Source organism: Thalassophryne amazonica, chromosome 6 (assembly GCF_902500255.1).
Source record: "Thalassophryne amazonica chromosome 6, fThaAma1.1, whole genome shotgun sequence".
Classification (NCBI taxonomy): domain Eukaryota; kingdom Metazoa; phylum Chordata; class Actinopteri; order Batrachoidiformes; family Batrachoididae; genus Thalassophryne; species Thalassophryne amazonica.
The window spans coordinates 17,988,247-18,005,445 of NC_047108.1; the positions used below are offsets into that span (position 1 = coordinate 17,988,247).

The window sequence follows — 17,199 nt, forward strand, 5'->3', positions numbered from 1 at the left end:
GGGCAGTGCACATAAAATCAATACAGAATGGGTTTTGTTTGTTTGTTTGTTTGTTTTTTACAGCTGCAGTGTTTCAGATTGTTTGGTTGTTGAAAGGCGGTTTGCGGCAAGTGACACGTTTGGTAACAGACAGACCATGAATTGGGCAGTGCAATCTCGTTTGAGGGCGGCGCTAAAGGGATAGAATAGGACACAATAATCCTACATCCGGGGACAGACAGCCCGCGTCTGTCCCCATCAGAAACACGGCACTTTCTCTGAGTTTTTGCGCGAATTACATGGCAAACAAAGTGAAAATGCAAAGAAAAAGTGAGAATGTAGTGGTGTTATGGAAAATGTAGCTGGTCAGCGTTCTTGTTTCCAGACAAACTGTCTGAATTTTGTAACAATGATCAGTCGTTCAGACCTTCACCTTGGAAAAATAACCAGAGAGTCGGAGAGGGTCCTGTCGTATCAAAACAGCAGTTTATTTGCTGGCAAAGGAGAGGCTTCACAGTCTTTAGGAAAAAACCCCGGAGCGCATCACAGACATGCGTTTTTATACATTTTCAGGTATGGCTGTTTCCACTCAAAACTAGGTGGTCCTTTCAACTCAGCAATTTTTACACCAATCAGACCAGTTGTTTATGACTTCATTATGCAGAGATGCAAATAAGCTCATTTCTTGGAATTCACCAAGTCAGTGGGATCACTCTCGGTCAACAAGCAAGTGACACCAGGTCAGAGCCTTTGTGTCTGCCTCACCAGGCCCTGAATCATGAAACCCCAATTCATTGGAATTGGGGTTTCATGATGTCCCAATGAAGTTGGGACGTTGCATAAAATGTATGTAAAAACAGAATACAATGATCTGCAAATCCTCTTCAACCTATATTCAATTGAATACACCACAAAGACAAGATATTTAATGTTCAAACTGATGAACTTTATTGTTGTAAGTTGCCTATGCCATGGGCACTAATACACCCCCATACCATCACAGATGCTGGCTTTTGAACTTTGCGCTGGCAACAATCTGGATGGTCTTTTTCCTCTTTTGTCCAGGCGACACAACGTCCATGATTTCCTAAAACAATTTGAAATGTGGACTCATCAGACCACAGCACACTTTTTCACTTTGCGTCTGTCCATTTCAAATGAGCTCAGGCCCAGAGAAGGCGACGTCGTTTCTTGATGATGTTGATGTTTGGCTTTCGCTTTGCATGGTAGAGTTTTAACTTATACTTGTAGATGTAGTGACAATGGTTTTCTGAAGAGTTCCTGAGCCCACACGGTAAGCTCCTTTACACAATGATGTCAGTTTTTAATGCAGTGCCGCCTGAGGGATCAAAGGTCACGGGCATTCAATGTTGGTTTTCGGCCTTGCCGCATACGTGTAGAAAGTTCTCCAGATTCTCTGAATCATACGATTATATTATGGACTGTAGATGATGGAATCCCTAAATTCCTTGCAATTGAACGTTGAGAAACATTGTTCTTAAACTGTTGGACTATTTTTTCGCGCAGTTGTTCGCACAAAGTGGTGATCCTCACGCTTCTTTGCTTGTGAACGGCTGAGCATTTTCGAGATGCTCCTTTTATACCCAATCATGACACTCACCTGTTTCCAATTAACCTGTTCACCTGTGTAATGTTCCAAACAGGTGTTCTTTGAGCATTCATCAACTTTCCCAGTCTTTTGTTGCCACTGTCCCAGCTTTTTTGAAATGCGTTGCAGGCATCCATTTCAAAATGAGCAAATATTTGCACAAAAACAATAAAGTTTAACAGTTTGAACATTAAATATCTTGTCTTTGTGGTGTATTTAATTGAATATAGGTTGAAGAGGATTTGCAAATCATTGTATTCTGTTTTATTTACATTTCACACAATGTCCCAACTTCATTGGAATTGGGGTTGTAGCTATTTACCCTTTCGTGTTAATCCATTGTTTAATCCAATATCAGAATTTAATGCTTTACTCAAATTACACCCTTACAACATACAAAACTTTGTCTATAATGCAAAATATTGTCTAAAATGCACATTAAAGTCATCTTAATCCAGTTGTATTTTTGCATGCATTACATGAACATAACATGTCTATGTTTATTAAATACTATTACACCCTTCATTTGAATATGTCAAGTGTGTGTTCACTAAAAGCTATTACCTAATGTGTGTGCAGAAAATATATAAGTATGGGTAATTTACAGTGAGTAAAATAAGTATTTGAACACCCTGCGATTTTGCAAGTTCTCCCACTTAGAAATCATGGAGAGGTCTGAAATTTTTTATCTTAGGTGCATGTCCACTGTGAGAGACATAATCTAAAAAAAAAATCACAATGTATGATTATTTTTTAATAATTTATTTGTATGTTACTGCTGCAAATAAGTATTTGAACACCTGTGAAAATCAATGTTAATATTTGGTACAGTAGCCTTTGTTTGCATTTACAGAGGTCAAATGTTTCCTGTAGTTTTTCACCAGGTTTGCACACACTGCAGCAGGGATTTTGGTCCACTCCTCCATACAGATCTTCTCCAAATCTTTCAGGTTTGGAGTTTCAGCTCCCTCCAAAGATTTTCTATTGAGTTCAGGTCTGGAGACTTCTAGGACCTTGAAATGCTTCTTACGGAGTTCCTCCTTAGTTGCCCTGGCTGTGTGTTTGGGGTCATTGTCATGCTGGAAGACCCAGCCATGACCCATCTTCAATGCTCTTACTGAGGGAAGGAGGTTGTTTGACAAAATCTCGCAATACATGACCCCATCCATCCTCCCTTCAATACTGTGCAGTCTTCCTGTCCCCTTTGCAGAAGAGCACCCCCAGAGTATGATGTTTCCACCCCCATGCTTCATGGTTGGGATGGTTTTCTTGGGGATGTTCTCATCCTCTAAACATGGTAAGTGGAGTTGATTCCAAAAAGCTCTATTCTGGTCTCATCTGACCACATGACCTTCTCCCATGCCTCCTCTGGATCATCCAGATGGTCACTGGTGAACTTCAAATGGGCCTGGACATGTGCTGGCTTGAGCAGGGGGACCTTGCTGCCCTGCAGGATTTTAAACCATGACAGCATCATGTGTTACTAATGTAATCTTTGTGACTGTGGTCCCATCTCTCTTCAGGTCATTGACCAGGTCCTCCTGTGTAGTTCTGAGCTTTCTCAGAATCATCCTTACCCCACAAAGTGAGATCTTGCATGGAATCCCAGACCGAGGGAGATTGACAGTCATCTTGTGTTTCTTCCACTTTCTAATAAATAATCATAACAGTTGTTATCTTCTACCAAGCTGCTTGCCTGTTGTCCTGTAGTCCATCCCAGCCTTGTGCAGGTCTACAGTTTTGTCCCTGGTGTCCTTAGACAGCTCTTTGGTCTTGGCTATGGTGTACAGGTTGGAGTGTGATTGATTGAGTGTGTGAACAGGTGTCTTTTATACAGGTAACAAGTTCAAACAGGTGCAATTAATACAGGTAAAGAGTGCAGAATAAGAGGGCTTCTTAAAGAAAAATTAACAGGTCTGTGTGAGCCAGAATTCTTGCTGGTTGGTAGGTGTTCAAATACTTATTTGCAGCAGTAACATACAAATAAATTATTAAAAAATCATACATTGTGATTTCCAGATTGTTTTTTGTTTTTTAGATTACGTATGTCTCTCACAGTAGACATCCACCTAAGATGAAAATTTCAGACCTCTCCATGATTTCTAAGTGGGGGAACTTGCAAAACCGCAGGGCGTTCAAATACTTATTTTCCTCACTGTATCTAACTTTGTGCACAGAATATATATGTATTCTACTACATATCTAGTAACATATAATAATTAACACACAACTTATTTATCTTATAGCATTAGCAGGTTAACATAAAATGTTTCTTTAGTAGCTTATCACTGTTCTCATAAAAATGACACCGCAGTGGAAAGTGGACATGTGTTGCAGTTTGTTGATGATCCGGAGCATCAAACGTGTTGAGGCGGTCGTGCAGGTGAGAGAACATAACTACCCTTGTTAGTTGTGTAGGCTAACACTTACCAACATGACGTCTCCCATTCGCCTCGTATTCCCTTCTCCACTGGGATCCAAAAAAAGTCCACTTTTCACAACTGCTTCATAAACTACTTGATAAATGGGAATTGGAAGTTAACACTGTAATAGAGGACATAGACTGGGAGAAATCATGGGAGGATTGGCACAAATGTTTAAGCAGTCCAAATTGGAGAGAGTTTAGCTGGAAATTAAGACTTAGATTTTTTAAGACACCTACTGTTTTGGCCAGCTATAACAACAACACCAGTGCCCTCTGCTGGCGAAAGTGTGGACAAATTGGTGATTTTTCGCACATTTTTTGGGAGTGTCCAATGCTAACTGTTTATTGGGAACAGGTGACTAAAGAAATAAAAAAGATTTTGGATCTTAATACACCAGTTAATATTTCACTGGTTATGTTGCTTGGTACAATACCTGGTGTTTTGGATAAGGACAAAACATACATGCTGAGTGCTTGCGTTAATAGCACATAACATCATCACCATTAACTCACTCAAACCATTTCCACCGACACTGGAACAATGGACTCAAAGACTGAGATCCGTGAACTGTATGGAAGACATCACTTCAATACTAAGACTTAAGAGAGAGGCATACTTAAGGAAATGGTCATCTGTAATCACCTACTTTGAGATTTTGGGAATTTAGAGTGCACTGATGCCTATTTATTTTCTTTCTTTTTTTATGCTATTTCTCTTTTTCTTTTTTCTTTTTTACCATGTCTATAATAACAAATGGCAAGTGTAATTTTGTCTTTGTGAGTGTGTGACTATCTGTCAAGGAGTTGTTTTAATAAAAGTAAAAAAAAAAAAGTGTTGCAGTGTTTGTCCCGGCTGTCCTTGAAAGTGGTCAAATCCCGCAATATTACGCAGGGATTCAAACGAGACTGCGCTGCCCTATTGCAACATATATTTTGTCCGTGCTGGTTGGCAGAAGGGGCGGAGCTACAAGTTTGTAGATGTAGTGATGACGTGTCACCACTCGTGCTGCAGATAAAGTGTCATCAAAAATATCACACAAAACTTTCCATTTTTGCTTCTTGAAACTGTTTAGCTCTCTTTGCGTTCAAATCTCAGAATTTTCCATCCTCGTGATTTGATTGGTTGAGTGTACAGCGGGGCATTAGTCAGTCACAAGCTGCTGAACTAGTCCTCTAGTATCCTCATGTAGTTTGACGACAGGCTGTTTTGTCTTGCCCCCCACATGCACGCAAACTGATTAAACCCGTAAACAAACAAACAAAAAAGGCAGGTTTGAAAGGCAAAAAAGTAATAAATAAATAAAATAATGAAGTTTTAAATCCGGGAAAGGGAAGTCTGAGGCCCCCTGCTGGAGCTGTTGCCCCTGCGACGTGAACACGGAAAGCGGTTGAAGATGGAAGTTTTGAAAAGTAATAAAAATGACAAAATAAATGATTAAAATAAAATGCACCATGTCCAGAAAATTGTCAAATTTAATTTATTGTTGGGTTGTCAAATTTCTGACCACCTTTGAACTAATCACGTGAATCCGAAGCTTAATATAGTGATAATGTTACAAAAATAATTTTAGCCTACATTTTAAAGCCACAAATTGACTGTTTGTGTGTTTGTTTTATTGTCAGGCCATCCAGGCGACCATCCAGAGACACGAGCAGACGATGGAGAGCTTCAGATATCTGAACTGTTCGCTCCGAGATGATGAGTCCACACCGCCTCACTCCCCGGTAACAAGGAGCTCATATCCTGCCTGTTTGCCCCGGTGGCTAAGCGTGGTACTGCAGCACAAAAGATTACCATTGTAAAAATCAATAAATGCTGTAACAGGTCCACAGACCCTCAGCCCTGCTGATCAGTTCTCTGTTTGTACTTTGAATTTTGATGTTTTCTACTTTTAAATTTAATGACATTGAATTTGATTAAAAAAATAAAGCAAATGTAGTATTTTGTGTTCCGAATTGTTGCTGTCAGACTGAATGGTCACGTGACCTGACTGCAGACCAGTTCTTTTGTTTGCCGTCACCAACCAGTCAGAACGCCCCATGTCAGGAGGACCGCATTTTCAAATTGATGTTCCCATCTCATTGTCAGAGCTGCGTGGAGCTGGGCAAACGAGCGCCCACGCCCATCAGAGAGAAGGAAGTGACTCTGTGCATGAAGTGTCAGGAACCGTTCAACTCCATCACCAAGAGGCGGCACCACTGCAAAGCCTGCGGACACGTACGTTCATTATTGCAACCATTAACTTTACGTCCCATAATGCTTTGCTGTCAGCCAAAGCCAGAGATCTCCACACTGCATCATGTCTGTGTTTTCAGCAGTGACACCTTTTTTTTCAGTTCACCGGTTTTTGAAGGATTTATTTCAGTGGAAATGTAAATTAAAAAAAAAGTTTTTCCAGCTTATTTTAACTGAGTCCAATCTGTGTGACTCAAACTGGAACTCGCTGGTTTCAAACAGTTTTTGCTGTAGTTTAATCACTACTTTATTTGAACTGCATTTGTACATTTGAACTACAAGTGTTATTATCATTATTTTTTTGGGGGGGGGGCAGTGGTGGATGTGATTGCTGTGGAGCGACACACTCTGAACCCGGGGTTTTGATGCCTTTTGCTGTTCTAGTTTTAGCTCCGGCATGTTGTTCTCAGAATTTTAAACTGGAACTGTTGTTTTTAGTGTTAACTGCAGATGTGTGAGTGCACCTGACCTGACCTGCATCAGACCTGAGCCACGCTCAGCTCTGATTAGTACCGACCCGGGAAACCACGTCAGAACGCCATGAGCAGTGAACAGGTTTCTTCATGTAGAGCTGGAGTCGTGTCAGGAAAGGCGTCTGGTGCAAACCCTGTGCCAAATCCAGGAGCAACTGAAAGGAGGAAAAACTGTTTTCCAGTTTCAGTGCTGATAATTAAGATTTTATGAATTTGTAGCAGAGTGCACTTTACAGAGCCATTGTTCACCTCTTGGGTCTGTGCTAATCAGCAACTGCACCATCATTTCCCCCTCCGGTCACTGAAATCACTCTGCTCCAAAATAGAAAATAATCTGCATTGTATTTTAATTTTAGTCTTTAACTGTAGTCTGGCATAAAAAATAACTGAGCAGCCAAATCATTGTTCAAGGAGCAAAGATTTATTTCAAGATGTAGAAATGAAATAAAAACCAAAGCCTTCTACGTATACAGTTAAAGTAAAAGGTGCATATTACTGCACAAATCACATCCAATGATTCATGTTTTGTGGATCATGATGTGCCAGTTCCAAAAACTGGCACAAGACTTTCTCAATTGCTTACAGTGTTCTACAGCACTATTTGTACCATAGATTACACCCATTTTTAGGCCCAAATTCAGTTTGATTATTTATTTTACTTATTTTTGTGCCAAAAATGTACAAAATCGGGTGTCAATAGGCATGTGAATCTCATCACTGACACCGATTCAATACACATCTTGATACACTACCAGTGATATGATACATATAGTGTGATACATGACGATACTGACGAGATGATATACCTCTGTTCCCACGGCGATGGCATTTGATATGTATTTGATGCCGATTCAGTTCCTCACAATGCGATATGATGCGAGTTGGTGCGATACGATGCTATTTAACATGATGCAAATAAATTATACCAAAAATTTAACTAGAAAATAAGAAGCTGCAATTCTGCATGATACTGTGGTGTTCTTCTTCTTCTTCTGATTCTAATAGAGGCAGAGGATTTGTTTTACTCCTTATAAGTATCAAATTTACCAGCTTCAACATTAAGGAACAGGAATCAGTTCCCTCATATTTGGAACCCGTTTCAACAGTAAACAGTACGACAATGTCACTCTCAGTGAGTGACTTAAAGTGAGTCACTCATTGACAGAGTACCGCCATGGCAAAAGTAATTTGAGATACTTTCTTACTAGTTTTGCTGGAGCTCGGTTTACAATCTGCGGCCGTGTTGATATCGTTTAGTAACACGGCATTCTTTATAAATGACCTGTGTCTTGTCAAGTTTCCCATCTAAAAAAGCCAAAGTATCTCCAAATGCCTGATTTAAGTGTTTTAGGTGTGTCAAAAATCTATTCCGACTGCTTGCTGTTGTTTTCGCAGACCTCCATCTTTGTTGTGCTAGAAATGTGCTTTCAGGCTTCCATCCGTGTTCAAAACACAATGCGGAGCAGTGATGGTGTGTTCAATGTGCCTCAGAAAAAATTGATGCAAGCAGGCAGCGAGCGATGCATCACGATTTCACCCATCAGTTGAATCGATGCACACTGAATGAATCGATACACGCACATCGTGCACGTTTGTATCTCGATACCGATTCGTATCAGTTAATTTCTACATGCGTAGGTGTCAAATATCAGCAACGAGAGACCAGTTTTAAGAATTTGAGTTTAGCTCAAAAATACAAAAATTGCAGCGGTTTCCTTGAACGTTTACGGAGGAAATAACTTCCACGCTGCTGCTGCCCTCAGTTTTAAAATCATTTAAACCACAATGCAATCAAAGTTATGATTCCTGTAATCACATGAAGTCTGCAAAGCATCCTAACGTACGTGCATGTTTGAGTTCATGTTTCAGTGTGTTTAAGAATAAAAGAACAAGTTTTCCCAAATATGATGCACTCAAAAAGTAAATATCTGTGATGTCATCAGGAGGAAGTGAGTTCAGGTGCAGGGCCGTTGATTGACTGATTCTCCATTTTGAATCCAGGTGGTTTGTGGGAAATGTTCAGAGTTTCGTGCTCGTCTGTCATATGACAACAATCGGACCAATCGGGTTTGTATCGACTGCTACGCCGCGCTGGTGGGAGTGTCTCCGTCTTCCGCCCTGTTGACCAGCAGCAGCCAGAGGAGACGCTCCATCCTGGAGGTGAGTGTGACATCACTGTGACAGTGTCCGCTGATAATTTTGTTGTTTTGTTTGTCACTAGAAGCAAAGTAAACTGCAACATTGCAAAGTAACTCCACAACAGTTATGTACAATATAGCATCTGAAGCACCTGGACAGTAGATAATCTGGTTCAGCTTCTTTCCATAAATTTACATATCATTGAGGACAATTTATTGATTTATGTAATTGTGTTTTAGTAATTATTTGTACAGAAAAACCTGAAGTTTTAGCAGGACCCATGGTGCCCATGGTTTATTAGGAGTACTGCAATACAAATAAACGGATTTGTAGTATTTCTAGTTGGAGTATTTTGGGTCTTGGTGAACATTTTTATTTTATTAATTTGTCTTTAATTGCAACTCATTTTCACCAAACCCCATTCATATTTTCGTGTTTTCCACATCCTGCTCTACAACATATCTGATTTTACTGTAGTATTTATAAAATGTTAAGAATTTGTAAAAGTACCACAGGAGCACAGTATTACTGTAAGGTACTACAGAAAGTACAAAGGACTGAAAATAACAAACAGACATCTTTAATGTATTTCTGTATTTCTTGGTTTTGAGGGATGCAGCAGACTGATTCTCACTCTCACCTTCGCTTTCCTGTTGCCATAGAAACAGGCCTCCTTGGCAGCGGAGAACAGCGTGATTTGTAGTTTTCTTCACCACATGGAGAAAGGAGGGGGGCGGGGCTGGCAGAAGGCCTGGTTTGTCATCCCGGAAAACGAGCCGCTGGTTCTGTACGTCTACGGAGCTCCGCAGGTACAACGCAAATATTCACGCCAAAACACACAACACCCGCATGCACTGAAACGTTCGCTCGCCGCAAAGATTCAGGCTAGGAATCAACCCACCATCCTTTCGTGTAATGGACTGCCCTGTCTTCCACCTGAGCCATTTGGTTTTTTTTTTTCCCACCAGGATGTGAAAGCACAGCGCAGTGTGCCGCTGATCGGCTTTGAGGTTTCACTTCCTGAGACGTGCGACCGCCTGGAGCGACGCCACGCCTTCAAAATCTCCCAAAGCCACCTGACGCTCTACTTCAGCGCAGATGGGGAGGAGCTACAGCGCCGCTGGATGGAGGTTCTGTCACGGGCAGGGAGGGGGGAGGAGCTCCAGTCCCACCGGCCTATAGTGGAGAGCCTGTTGGAGGAGGGGGAGGAGCTAGCGGCTGTTGCAGAGGGGGACGACACATGATTCTGATGGTGGTGTTTTTAAATGTTGAAAGCTCCTTATTGGACCGTAACAAAAACAAACGCAGTCACTGACGTAAACAGGTCGACACGCGTGCACACACACACACACACACACACAGTGTGGTTACAGTTTTTTGTTCCCTGCATGATTTCTCGCAGACATAAAACACGACACGTCTTTTAACGATTTCCCGCCTGAAAGGTCCGGTTTCAGACCCGGTTCTCTTCAGTGTTTTTGAAACAAAGGTGCTATAAAGTCAACCAGATAATGTTTACGGGAATTTGCAGTGGGGGGGTCGCATAATTATCAGCGAATCATGGCTGATTATCATCGCTGATTTGCCAATAACAGATTGAGCCCTAATTTGTAGTCAGACCTTCTGAAACCGAACCTTTTCTTTGGTTCCTGAACTCATTCATTGTGAACAATTTCAAATTACGATGCCGAAACCGAATCGTTTTCACTTCACCTGCTTTGTCGTGCACAGGAGTGGGTGGAGCTTTTGGTTGACGTGAGCAACACATTGAAACACACATTAGCTCATCGTCATGTTTGTTGGTATAAACACAAGATATTTTTGCACAATATAATGAGGATGAGAAAGTGGGCGTGGCTTAGCCAGTGAGTGGCAGCTGGACACCAGCACGAGATAAATTTTACACGATTTGCACAAATTATATGATTTTTTTTTTCATTCAGGCAAAATATTTGCTTGAATAATTATAATAGTTTCACGTTGAGTTTTCGATGCCCAGTCAGAAGATGTTACGATGATGCTAACATTAGAGGTGACGGTAGCAAACCGTCCTAAAAACCAAAACAAAATGTGCATTCGCGAGGTGTGTTGAATAATACAGTTAAATAAAATCAGTTAAATAAAGTTAAATGAAATCCAACTCTGAGAAGAAACTGCTCCATAAACAAATTTGTGTAGTCACTCATGAGTTTACGTTATAAAGACACACTCGCATCAAGCTAGCGTTGATTGGGCAGAATTTTATTAATGACGTTCACCAGCATCAGCTGTTAAATGCTCATATATGCTAATCTGTGAGTCAAAAAAGTGGATAAATCCGAAATTTGTTTTCTCATGATTACACTGAAATTAATTTAGTTTATTTATAAACATCACAAATGTCTGACTTTAACAAAAATTGAAACAAATAAATTAATCAGCTGGCATTCAAACACAAGATACGCGTCCAAGCTAACCCTAACGAAGTGGGAGGAGTTACACAGTTGCTCAAATTGTATTTGATTGACCTAAATTAGTGTATATTTCCAGAGCCCAGAAATGCTTTTTTTAACACATAAATTCTTACATTTTTAACACATAGAGGATTTGACCAGTGCAGTTAATTATCACATGATTACAGTCAGCAGCTTTCATGCAGTTATGAATTTAACATAAACATTAAAAAACAAATTACACGGAAGCAACCGAACATTAATCACTGCTGATGTCTGATCATTTATTGATTATTACGAAGTTTAAACATTGACTGTTGAAGGAATATGACCTATGTTTCTCCCGTGTGGTGAAGGACTTTAAGCAGACACGACTTTTACTGATAATTAGTGTCAAATGAATAAGTGTGTATACAATAGCAAACAATTCAGATTGAGTTCTTGGCTACAAAATGACTTTTGCTTGGATTAGCGTTATCCAACACGGATAATTAGCAGGTAGCTAATTTAACTAAGAAAAGTCAAGGATTCAAAGGATTCAAAAGAATTTTATTGTCATATGCACATAGGAACATGTTCCCTGCACAATGAAATGTGTTTACTGCATTTTACCCATCTTAATTGCCAGTTAGGAGCAGAGGTCGCCTTTTTGGCACCCGGGGACCAGCTCCAGATGTACATCCCTGCCTTAGGTCATGAGCAGGGCTGAGCAAACCTTGACCGGCCTCATGACAAACAGACAACACACACATAACACACACAACACACATAAGCCGGCCCGGTACATGAACACATATAAAAGCACACACAAGGTAAAAAGTAATTTAAAAAACTCAAGAAACAGCTAAAAATACGTGTCTCACTCCAGCATAAAACTGCCCAGAGTCATAAACTAGGCTGGATTTTACTCTGGGGCATGTCCTGGGCTAGGATGTAGCACCCGGGTTCAGTCCAAAATCCAGCACCAGCTATGCTCCCCCAGCTCAGTCTGGGTGTGTTCTGGGGGCGCCGGTACATCTTAGACTGTTACACTTAGAAAGATCACAAGTTCAGAATCCCTTTAGTATTTTATAAAAAAGTTGAATCTGAAGAATTCTGTCATAAAATGTTGAAATGATTTTTTTGCAGGCAGAACAGTCATCACATAAGCTCCACCCTCCTCTGTCCTTTGGCAACGTGATGATATCGAACATTGACTTAGCTGATTGGTTTCGGTGTTCAAGAAATTCCATGTTGAGGGTATGAAAACTTTCAAAGCGATAAACTGTCCAATGAAAGGATGACATCATAGACACACACACAAGTCATAAAAAAACAAAACCACCAGAGAACACGACATTTGACCTTGATGAAAATGCAGCTGCATCTATGCGGAGTTTGAGGAAGCGGTTCTTCTGCCTCCGTCCTCATTGGTGCCTCACAGGTCTCCTTTCTGTGAGCGCTGATCCTGAAAACACTTTGTGCAGTTTTTACTCTGTGAAAAAAGAAGACACTCGTCTTGCTGAAAAGTACTTCAGAAACATTTAAATTTCTCACTTTGATCTGGACCCTGCTTCAACTTTCACCGGAAGATTTGTTTCCAAAGCTGCCAATCAAATCACAATATGGTTGATGAACTACGTTTCCCAGGAGCCTCTGCTTCGATCAATGAACTTTTTTTTCTTGAAGCCACGTTGCCCTCTGCTGATAAACTGTGGTACTGCGGGGTTTTGTGGCGCATGTTCTCATTTTTACCTCCAAAAATTCTCATTACACGGTATTTTTTGTTGTTGTTTCTGTATAAAAGATTAATAATGAACAAAAGAAAACATAAACGCCATCTTGAGCTCACATAGTATTAAGCTGAAATAATACATTTAAATAGCCAAATAATTAATGGCCTTAATTGTTTAAGACAATTAGGAAAAGCAAATTCTAATGTTTACCAGAACTGATGAGTATTTGAACTGGTTACAGATTCTGAAATATGAAGATTTGTTGCATTTCTCTTTATATTTTACTTAAAAAAAACCCCTATGCTAAAAACACGGGAATTTTAACATATTTTGCTTTGGAACAAAAGTAATTTTTAGACATTTTATTTTGGACTCCAATAAACTATGATTTGCTTTTTTTATTGCAATATTGTCACATAACCCAAAGTAAGAATCAATTATAAAAAGATTAATGCATTAAAAAAGCAAACGGTACTCTGAGTTCACGCCTCTGCCAACCGTCCTAGGGTGATTCTTTAACTACGGGCACTATTGGCCTTGTAAATGTAATTTCCACCACACCATTGCCTTACAATATAAACCGCCTTGGGGCAACTGTTTGTTGTGATTTGGCGCTATATGCTTGTGCTCTGATGTCACTGTTTATCTCCATAGAAACTACCCAAACAATCTTTCATACAAACTGTTTAAAGGGACATTACAGTGTTGTGGTGGAAATTACGGCAATAGTGTGGGACAACTACATTTTGTTTAAAAAAATCACAACAGTTGTATGACATTGAATACCCCAATTATGTTTTGATTATTTTACTGATATTTTATTGAGATATTTTAAAACATTAGAAAAAAACGTTTCTTTACCATTCATTTTTATCATTGAAGATCAAAAGTCTGGGTGTGGGACAAGCACAAAACGGCAATATTTGCATATAATGATGCTGAAAAAAGGTGAAAAAGTCATCATAGACTACTAGAACAAATTTCTTAACACACTTTCATTGTAAAGATAACTATAAAAGTGTGAAATTTCCCCTTTTTTCTGTTTTTCATACAATATGATCAAAGGACATAATAAGTGCCCGTAGTCTTAGAATCACCCCCTAACGGTTACGTACGTCTTTATTGTTTTTACAAGCGGGAACATATTTAAATGTTGTTAGCAATCAGCCCTCTTGAGTGCTATAATCAGTTTTAACAATTGCTTTATGAGAAATATTTTTATTTAATGGATTGGGGAGATTAAAAAACACACAGAGAATCCTCAAAGCACAACAACCTGAAGCAGCCACTGTTTAGACCGTTTTTCCGTTGGCAGTGTAAAGCCTCAGAGGTCGTCCGCTGAGCTGACATCGATCCTGCGACCGTCTGAGGAGGACGTTTATAGACATTTAATATCATCAACAATTTATGTTGGAATAAATTACAAAATGCAAAAACACAATGTTATGGAATTTTAAGGTTTGGAAAAACACATTTTGGCTTCATTTAGAGCGATATTCATCAATTTACTTTGCTGCAATTTTTTGAAAATGATGGAACAGTCAAAAGTGTCCAAACCTCAGTGTTTAAACCTTCAACTGCTAAAAATGTCGAATTATTCGTTGAGTTCAATCGTTATCCCTCCCGGTAGGAAATGTGGGAGATATAGCGATCAGCATTTCCATCTGTCTGTCCGTCCGTTTTCACTTGTTAACGCAACATCTCAAAAACCGCTTGAGTAATTTCCTTCATATTTGGAATAAGTGTGTAGTTGGATGGTCCCCTGACCCCTTGTATTAGTGATTTGTGGGGGCGCGGGGTGGGGGGGTGGCGGCGTGTCCTCTCCTGATGATTCTTGTTCCAGAAAAATATCTCTATTAAAAAAATTAAAATGTCAGAGGTGAACTAGTCGGCGAGCCTGTAAGAGAAACCTGCCGCAGTGCCGTAACGACATGTGGCACGTTTAAAGTGACCGGGGATGTAAACATATGGACGTTTTAATTGTTATGTGTCGGATGCAGCTCGGAGAACCGACCAGCGTTTGAAGGACCCAGTATGAAATAAGCAGAGCACGGTACAAAGGCTAACTGAATTTAATACATAACAGTGATGTGATACAAAACAACAAAAGAGTGTGCGGTCTGGCGTGGTGGTGATACGGTGCGCTCCCAGCAGCGCTAACGGTCCGGAGCCAGAAGCCGTTCGGACCCAAGGACCCCGCCGACACCCCCCAGGTGGCCGCAACAAACCGAGTCTGTGAAAGAAGGAACCATTATGTGAGTCCACACTCTACACACAGAGAGACCACTCAAAGGTGTACATAAACAGCAAACACTTCCTGGCTTAATTACTAATCAGCTTCCCAACCTGCAGGCATGGAACATCCAGTTCACAAAACTCCACTGCAGTGGAAGCCGATACATGACTAACGTACAGCTCAATATAATAAGGTGTGAGGGACACCACATTTACTGACTGTATAAACGTTAGTCACAAAATCTAACGTACCTCAGGAAGTGTGCTGACGAGCGTGAGACCTCACCCCCTCCTCTTTCACAGACCGTGCATCAAACCCTGGACGTTCTCTGCATCCACTGATGATGAGATGGCTCCCGAGACGACGATCTCACCCGTCTGGTCACAAGGTCGAGTCTCTGGCAAATACACACTGTATACTCCAGTCTTAAATGCCACCATGTTCCAATCCATATAGATGCACCACAGCTGTGAGTCCTGATGAGCCGCAGGTGATCAGGGTGAGGTCCTGATAACCTCAGCAACACAGCCACTCAGTCCCAAATGCAAGCCACCTGGAAGGAAAAACAAAAGACAGAAACAAAAAGGCAGCCAGGCCCCCCCAGCCATACAACATTAATGGCAGCATGATTTTGACAAAACATAAATAACATGGAAACCAGTTGGTGACATATCAGCATTGAGATACTGAAAAGTGACATCATGTAGAGATTTAAGAAAATGGCATAATTTTGATATAAAATGCTATAATTTAGAGATTAAAATGTTATTTCAAGATTAAAATGATATAATTTATATATTTAAGTGCCATAATTTTGAGAATAAAATGTTACATTTTCAAAATTACACTGTCATAATTTAGAGATTAAAATATAATATTAGATTAGAATGTGTCAGATTTGGAACAGATCACAATCTGCTGACAGGAAGTGACAGAACACAGGTATCGCTTCCCTGGAACCTGAAACATGAGTCCAGTGTGTGTGTGTGTGTGTGTGTGTCACAAAATATGGATTAACTCTAAACCAGTCATTCCAAAATCCAAATCCTGCCCTTTACACTAAATCCAGTTAAAGTTTGTCCATAAAGTTTTGAGGTTAAACGAGAACATGAACCTAACCTGGAGGTTATTTTGGGGCTGTGACCTCCAGCAGAGGACCAGAACTGGTCCTGGTCCTGGTCCTGGTCCTGGTCCTGGTCCTGGTCCAGGCGTACATGGTAAATTTCCTGTCCTCTGCAGGATGTGATGCTTCAAGCTCATGATGAGTTTTTGGAGGTAAAAATTTTCACCTAAAGATTTGGAACCAGAACCCAGACCGGATTCCAGAAACAGGAAGTTCCTTCTTCCTGATGTCCTGCTGGAAAACATTCCAGTGATTAGACGGAGCCGATCTCAGCTCATGATTTCAGTGTTTTTTATTTTCTCTTTGTCTCTATAAATGCCTTTAAAAAATGTTTTGATGGTGGAAAAAGAGAATTTTCTGAATCTTGCTGTTGTTCTGCTGTTGATATCTGGGAGCAGCTGAAACCCGTAATGACCCGTTCTTGGATATTTCTCCGTGTTTATGATTCCGGGTTGTGTTTGATGTTTGCTTGATGCAAGAAGAAAAACGTTTTGTAAATATAATTTATTCTCCTGTAACCCTCCTGTAAGGGTTAAAGGTCAACCTCCACACAGCCAGAGCCAATCAGAATCAGCGGTGGTTCAGACCCACGCAGGTGCCGTGCTTCCTGGGTGAGATCAGAATGCATTAATCTGTGTCAGATGGGAAGATGGACCAAGGTTTTTTTGTTTTGTTTTTTTTTGCCTCTGTGTCCAATCATTAATCTCGAGGACGAGAATAAATAGGAGAATAAAAACGAAGTAACGCCGTTGTCATGAACGCAGCTGAAAACTGACGTTTTGAAGAAACGTCACTTTAATAAATGATTCACATCAGTAAAATAAAGAAAATG

The 17,199-nt window shown here is 40.3% G+C and overlaps 1 protein-coding gene and 1 long non-coding RNA gene across 3 annotated transcripts in view; both read left to right on the forward strand.

The window, feature by feature from the left end:
* fgd1 (FYVE, RhoGEF and PH domain containing 1) overlaps nt 1-10,393 on the forward strand; it is a 36,408-nt gene extending 26,015 nt beyond the window's left edge. The window contains exons 14-18 of the mRNA XM_034171838.1: nt 5,637-5,738; nt 6,103-6,231; nt 8,724-8,882; nt 9,524-9,670; nt 9,830-10,393. Coding sequence (XP_034027729.1) covers nt 5,637-5,738; nt 6,103-6,231; nt 8,724-8,882; nt 9,524-9,670; nt 9,830-10,105 — 813 coding nt within the window. The 3' untranslated portion in view covers nt 10,106-10,393. The remainder of the gene's footprint in view (nt 1-5,636; nt 5,739-6,102; nt 6,232-8,723; nt 8,883-9,523; nt 9,671-9,829) is intronic.
* Nucleotides 10,394-16,272: 5,879 nt separating this feature from the next.
* On the forward strand, nt 16,273-16,848 carry LOC117511910. Of its 2 annotated transcripts, none has more exons than XR_004561125.1 (2): nt 16,273-16,446; nt 16,484-16,848. It is a non-coding gene; the product is annotated as an uncharacterized LOC117511910 (long non-coding RNA). The 2 variants fall into 2 exon arrangements; XR_004561126.1 differs by having other exon boundaries at nt 16,275-16,440.
* The last annotated feature ends 351 nt before the right edge of the window (nt 16,849-17,199 follow it).